At 39.3% G+C, this 11,476-nt stretch overlaps 1 protein-coding gene across 1 annotated transcript in view; it reads right to left on the reverse strand.

Annotated features, from left to right (window-relative positions):
* Window positions 1-11,206, reverse strand: part of LOC311004959 (polyprenol dehydrogenase) — a 29,718-nt gene extending 18,512 nt beyond the window's left edge. Inside the window, exons 1-3 of the mRNA XM_083997202.1 lie at window positions 11,035-11,206; window positions 9,846-9,953; window positions 1,543-1,611 (exon numbers count right to left, since the gene is read on the reverse strand). Coding sequence (XP_083853328.1) covers window positions 1,543-1,611; window positions 9,846-9,953; window positions 11,035-11,140 — 283 coding nt within the window. The 5' untranslated portion in view covers window positions 11,141-11,206. The remainder of the gene's footprint in view (window positions 1-1,542; window positions 1,612-9,845; window positions 9,954-11,034) is intronic.
* Window positions 11,207-11,476: the final 270 nt, after the last annotated feature.

The raw sequence follows: 11,476 nt of genomic DNA on the forward strand, positions 1-11,476 counted from the left end.
AATCTGATTAGTTCGTCCTTGAGTCAAAGGCGTTACGGAAATATTGTGTTTGCAATGTAAAAATCATATTTTTGAGAGGTCACAGTGACCTTGACCTTTGACCACCAAGTTTCATCTCAGTTTGTCCTTTGTGCAGACAGATGTTTGTATGGACAATCTGAATGAATGAATGAATGAATGAATGAATGAATATTTTATTTTTGTGTCGTGCCACCATTGCGGCCCATCCCATATGGGGATAAGACACATTTAACTAAGAACACCAGAAACCTACGTATATGTACCATAATCATAACAAGCATTTACCTCAAACACCTACTTTACAACACTGATTAAAAATAACGAATTCTTTTCCACAACGAGATTCCTCACCACTGTAGGTAGCAGAAGTGACAGTGTTTACTATGGGTCTGCAGATGCTGACTGAAAATCCATAAAAAAGGTTTGAAAAGCCTCCGACAGTACACCCACAACAATCGCCTGTCACAACAACCCCAGCTTTATATTATAGGTATATAACATCCCCTGACAGGCTGCAATCCTATCCAAATACATTCCTGAGCCACATTACAAACTACAGCAGGCAAGAGAATTGAAAAAAAATTGAGATTTGTAAATTAAATGTAAAATTTATTTTTAGATCAAACTTAATTACTTCTTTCGAGACAAATACAGACCATAGACCATCTATAGTTGATATTTGCTTACACAAACGTCAAATAAAACACACATTTCAGCAGGTCTCTAAAAATCTGAATCACCATTTATTACTGTAAATCACACTGATTTTTTCTAATGGTCAGAATCTCTGGTATCTGAAGTGAACAGCTACTGAAGCTCCCTGCAACATGGTGAAGACTGAAGGCCATTCGGTCCAGGGGGGGATAACTTATGAGGCTTCTTAGTCATGAAACTATGGTGGAATTTATGGTGTTGTGAAGGTCAGTCGAATCAATTTCTCAACACGGGAGTTACAGAGAACACCGTAAGCTTTAGTCAATGGAGCAATAAATCTCGTTGCCGCTATCATTCGTCTCTTCTCATCTCCATCGCTTCCTCTGCACCTCCATTTTCCCTCCACCTTTCCTTTTTTATATTTTCCTACAGTATATTTTACCATCTGTCATGTTGTCCTGCCCCCTATGCTGCCTTTCATGTCATTGTCTCTCACCCAACCCTCTCACATGTTGGTTGACTTATCTCCCCATCTTCTTCTCACAGTCTCCCTCCTTGTATCTCCTCTTCCTCACAGTGCATCAACAACACTCCAGGCATTGTACATGTATGCTCAGCATGAAAGCTCTGTCTGTGTTGTTGTGTGTGTGTATGCATGTGTGTGTGTGAGTTGATGTATGTGTGTGTGCATACCTGCAAGTGTGCAATTATGTGTGTGTTCCTGGTAAAGACTGTAAAAACAACCCTGAGGGACACACTGCTGCCCTTTATCTTCAAACAGTGGCATACTAAAACAAGCGCACACTTAAACAACTTTGTGTGTGTGTGTGTGGTTGCATGTGGTCATGGACATGTTCGCGATGTTACCTTTAGCCTCTCTGTACTCTTCACAGATCCTTCTGACAGCTGCCAGACCCTCCTGCTCACCCCTCCCAGCTGAAAGAGAAGGACACACACATACACACACACAGATGAATACAATGTCTGACAAGCCCTTAGAGACATAAACAGATAAAATACTAATACTGTTTTTCTTATCTTTAGTCAGTCTAGTGTTCTGTCATCTTATAAAAACATACTTCCAAGAAGAGTCCTTCAAACTAGAAGAGTTTTTTAAACAGCCATTTAGCCCTTGAGGAACATTTATGAATGTTAACAAAGATTTGCAGTCAATCCTTCTGCTTCACCGAGGAGCTTGTTTGCAGCCCTGGTTCCAGAGAATACACACAGTACTTTAAAAAGACAGTTAATTATACCATAAAATATGCATAAGATCTAAAATAAAAAGTAGTCCGACAACAGTTCACAGCTGATGCTAAGTGACGTTATGATGCCAGACATCAGATGCCGGGAGCAGACCAGTGTTGTCCTATTTTGGTATCCAGAGACAACCAGTAGACAACCAGAATCACATGTATTGACAAAGAAATAGACAGCATCGAACATGCATACAAAGTGAAAGCACAAAGTGCGTGGAATGGATCAGTGTTTGAGAAACTTCACAAAAATGTGTTGTTACTTTCACATTAGACACAGGATATTAGATATTCTAATATTTTTAACATGTGAAAATGCCCTGGTGAAAGATGCAGTCACTGACTCTCTGACTCAGGACTGTTTACAGAGAATGTCTGCATACAAATGAACTCTGCTTCTGTTAAATAGAGATGAAGGAAATTAGAAACAGAATGAAAAAACTGTGGGAAAGACGCCTGGAAGAAGACGACAAAAGATTGTGTCTAATTTACAGACCCTTGTTTTCAAAAGAACCATTTCAAAGCTCCATAGCTGTATGTACGCATGTCCCACCACACACATACTGCTAAACACACATAAAGATAAAGCAGTGCTGCTTATGAATTAATGTTAATTAATTCTATCGACAAAATATTACTTGAACATTAGCTGGTTCCTACGTTTCAAATGTTAGAATTTGCTGCAAACACTCCAAATGAATACACACTCCAACTCTCATTTTACCAAAAATCATAAACACAAATAGCCTTCGCGCACACTCTCATTTCCTCTCTGCACACACAAACACACAGAGACACTAATCTTGGATTATCACGCAGGCCTTTTCAAGGGCACAGCATCATTTACCCTGATGCACTGCGGTTCAGGCTGGCCTGAAAGATGTGTCTCTTCAGGCTGACGTGTCACAAGGGTAACACAAACACACGCACACACACACACAAACACACACATTTGGGATAGGCTCACACTTATCCTGCACAGAAATACACAAATTGCTGCTCTTCAATTGGATTCTCTGCCCATGGACCAACATTCAATAGGAACGCTGCATATCATTAAATACACATTTCTGCACACAACTGCTTTTGGTCAAAGCTGTCCATTAAAATAGCCACTGATTAAAACTATGCCCCGAGGAAATAATTTGCCTACTAAATATTTTGGGCTGGGAGTTGAAAATGTAACCTAATTATTTCACTTAAATAATCTTGCTGCGGCTGAACAAATTGAGCATGACACAGGGTAAGAAAGTTTTAAGATATTGTGCATAACTTTATATGCTTATTTGGTTTCTTTGCAAGGGGGCAATGACAGAATGTAGACCAGAGATGATACATACATTGTTATGGAGTAGCCATGACTGCTTTTAAATCCACAAACTTCTCAAAATGGTGTTTTAAGAAAGATTAAATTTTAAAGGCAAGCCAACATATTTCAATAAGCTGATTAGTGTTGCAAGTGATCAATTATTCACAGGATGAGGAGCTGAAGCAGAAACTTTAAGTTTCTATTACTGTATATTGTTCTACTGTTGTGAATTTCAAAATGTTCACTTAGTCCAGAGAAAGAGAAGACAGAACATGAGGTTAACACAGGTTACTAATGTTAAGGGGTGTCTGCTGAAAAAAGGAATTTAAAAAAAGATTTGTAGATTAGACTGATGGTTTTGGATGTTTTAGAGGCAACAGGATCTAGAAGTGTGGTGCAGAAATCTCATATTTATTATTGGGTACTTGTGTGGCCTGCTGGCCAGTCTTGGTATTTGACAGTGTTACTGTAGACGACGGTCACCTGTCTTATTGGCGTAAATGGATGGCACATTACCTGAGGTAACACACTTGTTGGTTAATGAGACTGAAAAACAATCATCATAGCTGATAGCTCACTGACAAATTTCATGAAGTCTCATGTAAACAATTTGGCCTCCAAAGACTTTTTCTTCCACTTCAGCAAATGCAATAGCCTTGAAGATGATTTCTTTTGTGACTGCAATTAATCAAATCTAAATAATTCAATGTGTTATGTAACAGAACCCCTAATTAAATGGTACTTTTCAGAGTGGAGCAATGGACTAATCCATTCATTAAAAGGCAACAGAACAGTTTCTGTTATGGACAATGGCCTCCATAAATGATCTTATGAAATGCAAGATATCTGAATTACAAATGAACACAGACAGTATTGCTTTGTTGGTTTAAATGTGAAACTCTTGAATGGTAAAGCTGATGTATCAAGATGTCTTTGTTGTATCAGTCCACAGTGACAAAATGCATTCATACTGCACATATTTGCTATTTGAGTAGCTACTGTCTAGCTACATCTCAAATTTTACATTTTCTCTTTCTTCCTTTTTCTTACATTGTCTTTTTGCTGCAGCAAAGATTACACTTTTCAGGTTTCATGATCTTACAGTAAAATATTGACTTCCAATCAAAACCGACTCAAAAAGACCTAAAGCTCAATTGTGCAGAAGTTAATATCCATTTCTGGTATTTGACAGCGTAGAGGCTCAAAACCTAAACTCTCCTCTCACAAGCACTATGCTACCACTCAACCTGAAATATGCATCCACTCCATTACTAGAGAGGGATCCACTTTACCATAAATATCCTCACTCCATGAATTATCTCAAGAGTATTTGAAACAGAGGCAGACCGAGTCCTGTGTGATGAGCTTCAATACACATAGGATTGTCTGGGTCTACAACAGACACTTAAAGTTCTTGGCGTATTGATTTTGTGTGTGTGTAATCATACGTAGTGCTCAAGTCTCATTTATGTTCTGTTCGAACCGTCTCCAAGGATACCCTGACATTGACTTTGCGGTATACACTCAGAATAAATAAAAGCAGAGTTTTCTTCAAAGTTTTAAGGCTCGTGAACTGAATGGAAAATTCAGTCTGGCCGTGGAAGTCAACTGTGTGAAGACATATGGCAGGTTCTGTACGCAGCATATCGGAGCAGTTACATCCTACAAGAAGGTTTCTACAGATGAGAAAAAAAATTACTGAACAATTTCATGGTGTATGATCAGTTTTTGAAAATATCCCTGTCAGTATTCACCACCACCACCACCTCGGCTGAACATTACTTCAGGTAACACCCTCACACCACATATTCCCCTCCATCTGCTTCTCTGAGGTAGACTCTACAGTTGAGCAGCTGTAATATCAATAATATAAAATGTTATTAGACAGCCCATTGATCTTATCAACTGCCATTTGAATTTCCTTTACATACAGGTCATATTGGATCTTAAAAGCTTTACTCACTTTATGAAAATGGTTCAACCGTGTTGTACTCGAAATCTCGATAACTGTATGAATAATACAATAAAACATTGAGGACGACTACTAACAGCCCAATAGATTTAGAATATGGGTCTGTGGGCGTCTGTGTTTGTATTTGCTCTGACAAGGGGGATTTGTTACCCACCTATTTGTGCGACGCTATAAATGCTTCCTGTAGAAAATGACGGATGATATATTTAAATCATATCACATTTCCACCAGTCTCTATGATTATATGGTTTTCATCCTGTCATGTTTTAGTTGTTGTTGTTTTTTCTAAGGTGGGTGGTCCACATGTCTTATAAAATTCTACTTCTACTTTAGTGCAGAAGTAACTGTCCCTCTTCTGGACTTTAGTTGCAACACAACCAAATTAAACTAATTCTAAACCAAGATTTGACAAGTCGGTTTGAGGTGGATATTCTTATCTAATAATTCTATTGTCTGGAGATCATATCGTATTTTAATTGAAAAAAATGTGGGGCCTGTCTCTCTATGTCTGCCTCACATAATGACGATGCTGCTGAGCTGACAGATGATTAAGTGATGTGACGGAAGATGAAATCAGTATCATAAGGCTCATCAGCAGTTCTCACAACAGAAAACTCATTGTCATGTCATTACGGGCTGTGCTCTCTCCAAGGTGCTGAATCTAGAGATCACAATGGACGTCTTATCTGCTGGGGAAGCAGCATCGGAGCTGGTGACACCAACAGACTGAAGGAGGTGATCGAGAAGGCCCCATCTGTAATTGGCTGCAAACCAGACACCTTTGCAGAGATGGAGGAGAGAGGACACTGAACAAACTGTCCATTATGGACAGACTTGTTCACCTCCACTGTAACAAGGACTACAGGAAATCATTACTGTGATAATAACTATAACTTTGTTCTTTTTTAAACTCTGCACTGCCATCTGACAGAGTGACAAAGAACTCTCTGTACTCTCCTACCTATCTATGTATCTATATATGTATGCATCTAAGTATCTATGCATCTATCTGTCTGTCTGTCTATCTATCTGTCTATCTATCTATCTATCTATCTATCTATCTATCTATCTATCTATCTATCTATCTATCTATCTATCTATCTATCTATCTATCTATCTATCTATCTATCTATCTATCTATCTATCTATCTATCTATCCAAAGTAGTTAGGGAGGTAGATAGGTAGACAGAATATAAAATGTTACATCCCTGTTGAGCTGTTTTATGTTGCCAACCAGGGTAGGGCCCTCAGTTCTGTGGCTTATTCAGACGACCTCTAAAATTAAGTTATGATGAAACCAAACCCGGTAACTGTTGACTACAAAGTAAAGAGTAAAACTGATAGTTTAATGGGCCAGTGGAAATTACATCAACTCCCAGTGCACATTTCAGGAGATGCTTGTGGCTGTTAATGTCTCCTGCCGCTCCTGGAGTGATGGTAGGAAAAATGTCAGATGATTAAAAGGAAAATGCACACGATCAAAAACCAAATCCCTAGCAGAACCATTTAGACAAAGGAACAACACAAAACAATAGAATCAATTAAACAGGATGTCGCTGCATCTCCACCACCAGAGAAAACTGTGTAATGGAGCAGGCTATAACCAGCTTGCCTGATGCTGTGGGCCAAATTACAATCAGAGCTGTCACAGTAACAGATCAATTAAATGGCTGTTGTTCAGTTGTTTTACAAAATTTTGTTTACCAAACCACTTTTTTTTCATATTATAGCTTCTGTAATAATATTAGCATATTTACATTTTTGCAAAAAACATACACTGGACTGGAGGCACTTTGGTGTCTTGAGTTACTGACGACGTTTGCTTCATGTCATCATCTCTTTGTCTCCCATTTTTTCCTATTATCTTGTTGGTAAAGGTTAGAAAGGCACAGCATATTTTAGCTCTGATTCATAGTTTAAAGTCTGTGAAAAAGCACAATAACCCTAATTTCTGAAGCCCAGATTATACTTTTTCTCACTGCAAAGCCAAGAGGTCCAAGTGACACATACTTTGTAAACTGCTCGTGGCTGTGAGGATCAGCGTGGACTTCAGTGTGAACGTACAAGCATTAAAGCCACGAGGATTTGAAGACAGAGCTGAGTTTAAATGTAGCAGGTCCAACTGGTAGTAGTTGTCCAGATCATTCCACAGCTAAAGGGGGGATAATGCTTCTGCTTAGAAGCCCTGGGAAGCACCTTCAGTCTTCAGTAATGAAGACAACATGTCCCCTCTCTTAAACACAGGAATACAACAGTCAGATACCCACAGATGACATGTAAAAGCAAACCCCCAGCTAGTTTTGTGAATCAGCAGTGAGGTTATTGCTCCAGACGAATTTCCTTTGTCTGATGCAGAGAACTTGGCATCGGTATACTGCCAATAGTCTTCTAATCAAATCAAATTTGTCGAAGAAGAAAAAAAAAACATGTTCCTGGCTCAAAAACTAATTTACAGTGTACACAGCAATTCCCTCTAGAGCTCTGAGTCAGAGGGCTCAGAGAAATGCTAAAGCGTGTGAAGGAGCTGAACCGTTAATCACAGGCGCAGCTTTAAATCGCAAAACATTAAAGAGGAAGACAGGAAAGACATCAGAGGTGCAGTGATCAACATATTTCAGGAGGTGGCTCTGGGGAGGGAGTGATCGATGTAGTACATCACCTTGGTAAGTAGGTACTAGGTGGCACTTCAAGGAGGAGGAAAGGAAAAGATATATTAGCTACAGATGAATATATATGGACACTGGGAGTTGATTCATCTGATTATGTTTACGTTGTTCACACTCATACAAGTTGTATACTCTGGTGACTATTTATCATATTACTGATTTATCTGTTTTTCATATCAAACTTTTTTCATTGTGGCAGCTACAAATTCTGAGCTAGTGGATCATTTCTTATTTTGATCATTATTCACATGTACCTTTTGTATGTTTATCGGTATCTGTTTCACAAAGACGCTACAACGATCGACAGCACACCAGCTATTTCCTTTACACGGCTTTGTTGTTTTGCATTTATCTTCCAACAGAAAATACCGCTAAATAATTAATGGAACAAGATCTTGTTTGATGCAAAAAAAAAAAAAAGCCTCTAGTAATCCTAAATTTGCATTTAAGACCCAGCTTGATAGCAGGTTTTTAATCCCAGCGGAACTCAAAACGTCTTCACATTATCTCACAGTGGCGCATTACACATATTTCCTCATGATGAAAACAAACTGTTTTGATGTTATTCCAAACCTTAAGTCGGATCAGCAGGGTGTCAAGAGGCATCTGAACGCACTGTTGACCCTCTGATACTAATTAGGGATTTCTGACAAGGACAGGCTTTTAAGAAGGCACACACAGATGATGTCTTCAATATTTTTGGTTTGCTGTACAATACACATTACTTCATTTTAAGAATATGTGTCTGCAGCCATGTATCCTCTCTGTGACCCAACCAACAGAGACCAATCTCCATTCAGCTGTACTGTACTTATTACTTGATACAGTAGGACAACAGTTAATAGAAATGCATGGAATAGAAAACTCTTCAAACCCATAGACCCTAAAAGGGGGAGTTTCCTTTCCTTTCTATGGTTCATGCAGTTTGAAGCTGTGATGCCAGTGAGTGGGTTAACTGTGTGTTTCTGGGAACCACAGTGGTACTTTCAAAAGTCATATCAACCCTTAACTGCAATTTGTGTCGTGTTCTCATATTAAGAAACGCTGGCAGCATCTCTTTCCCTACACATCCTGACACAAGTCTTTCCAGTTCTCTCTGTGTAACTACTGATGTGTCAGTTGAAAACTAATTTCAGACCATTTAGCTGTGATTAAGACATTCTCACTATCATCTCTAAAGTTGTTGTGCCACCAATTTTACATCTGCTTACCGCAAGTGCTTTCACTCCCTGCTCTGAACGCAGGTTCTTGTGACCCAAACACAACATCCTTTTTTTAATGAGAATACACTTATGTGATGTAAAGTCAAAATAACCACAATAAACATTTAGCTTATTCTCAAAATGTACACTCCTCTTCACAAGCTTGTTCTGGCAACAGAAAGAGAAACTGGCACAGGTTTGAATTAAATAGGCTACAGCATTTCATTAATCGAATGATACCTTATTTGTGAGGCTGTAAAACGAATTTCACCAGACCAATAACTGTATCCATTTGACCGGAAAGCTGGAGTCCTTCCACACAAATCTCTCATTTACAGCCTTTACAACCCCTTTCCCTGAAAACTCTAATACAATGCAAAGGAGATAAGGCTTCTTCGACTGACTTCAGTTTTATGAAAATCAGGCAACAACAGAAAGAGATAAGAGGCTTTCCAAAGAGGCAGGCTCCATTCATTTTCTTTTGTTTATTTTGTATAGTATTCTGCTGCAGTGTCTTGTGCTGGTCAGTCTTTGAATGCTTTCTATTTTTGTGTGTTGCATTGGATTATTATTAATTGCGAAGCACAAAAAGTTATCACTGTGACTATATATTCTTGTTGCTGTAGTTTATGTAAATCAGAGAGTAAACAGATGGCAGCCTACCTTTTGGGAAATATCTCTGTCATGTACGTGGAGCTGTCCTGTTAAAAGGTTGTGCCTCCTGTCATGTTTGCGTGTCAGTTGTGTGGTGCTTCATACTGTACCTATGATAACGTGTGCCCCCAGCCTGGCCATGTGGCGGACTACCTCATAGCCGATTCCCCTGACTCCTCCTGTCACTATGGCAACCTTGCCATCTTGTCTGGGCATCACTAGCAGAGGCAGAAGAGGACACACAAATATTAGGGAGAATGTCATTTGAAGAGAGCTGCTTCAAGATGGGACACTATTTCAAGACATGAGAAGTCCCTGTTTACCACTTGTGGTAGCCTATACAAATCTCAAACAGACTTTTCAGGTTTTTTAATTTCTACAGCACCGTATAAAGTTTCTTGTTGCACTGATTTTCCTAAATTACAAGAACAACAATTTTTCACGAATGCAAACCTCTTGCTTAAACCCAGATTTTAAATGAACCACTTAGATTCTACTGTATGCAGGTCTGTTACACTATAAAGAATTCAATTAAACTAATATATTTGATCAAATCAAGCTTTTTGACCCTCTGATCAAATTTTTATTTTATAGGCTAATTTCAACCCTTAATTCACATATTTCTTATGTGCATAAAGACCGTAAGCTACTGACTGTATCACACATTTCTGCTTACACGTGACGTGCGGTCTTGTTTATTTGCATACAAATTGGTAGTAATTTGAAATGCACGTGTTTTTGCTGTTCTATTGTCAATTCATCATATTCAGTAACGACACCAACACACAAAAATCATCCTGTGATATTCTCGTTATATTACGTTGAACTGCATTTCTCTATACCACTGGTTGACAGTAGCCTCCTGTCACAGAGGCTGCAATGTTGACCTGTTGCTGTGCTACGCTCTGTCCCTGTGTAACTTACAGTCAGACACACAGTCCAAACCGCGTTAGAAAAAGTGGACATTTAAAACCCAAATCACCCAATGACCGAAACAGACGGTCAAGACAAGAAACTTTAGAGTTAAGATAATCTGTTAAACCCTTCTGGTGAGTTCGGCATGTTTAAAACATCCAACAGCGCATTAATTCACTCCACCTTTGGACTATTTCACTTCTCTAGCTTAGCGCTAGCATAAGTTAGCGGACAGCACGTCGATATAAATAAAGGGACATAAATGTAGCCTTTTAATTAACGGTCAGGCATGTAACTACAGTGGACCATGTTCATTACTCACAAAACCAGCTGAATGACAACACGGGCACACAACACTCGGAGAAAGCACGGCGCTGAACCAACCTGGCAACCTGAACCGTCTGCTGAATAACTGAACCAACAGCACCTTCAAACCGAGTAGGTAAAGTCTGACAGCAGGTACAAGACGAGACCACAGAGCAAACAGCATCTCTGTTGTTAGGACCGACTGAGCGGACAGACGGTGCAGAGAGGAGCACGCACATCTGTGAGTTCAGCTGAGAGCTACGGCTCCCTGTGAGGGACACACGCTCCAATATAAAACCTCGCTTCCGTCCTTGTCGTGCTCTCCAATCGACTAACTTGGTACCGAGGCTCACTCGGACGCTTAAATTAAACGAAGACTTTTCTTGAAATGGCTTAACTGACAAATTCCTCCTAAGACCCGCGCTGACTAGTTGACCTTGAAATATCGGATCTCCAGCAGTCATCCATCCATCACTTTGCTGCAGAGGTGGAATTAACTGAAGAATGAAGGAGACTAGTT

This window comes from Trachurus trachurus (genome assembly GCF_905171665.1).
Source record: "Trachurus trachurus genome assembly, chromosome: 21".
In the NCBI taxonomy this organism is placed as follows: domain Eukaryota; kingdom Metazoa; phylum Chordata; class Actinopteri; order Carangiformes; family Carangidae; genus Trachurus; species Trachurus trachurus.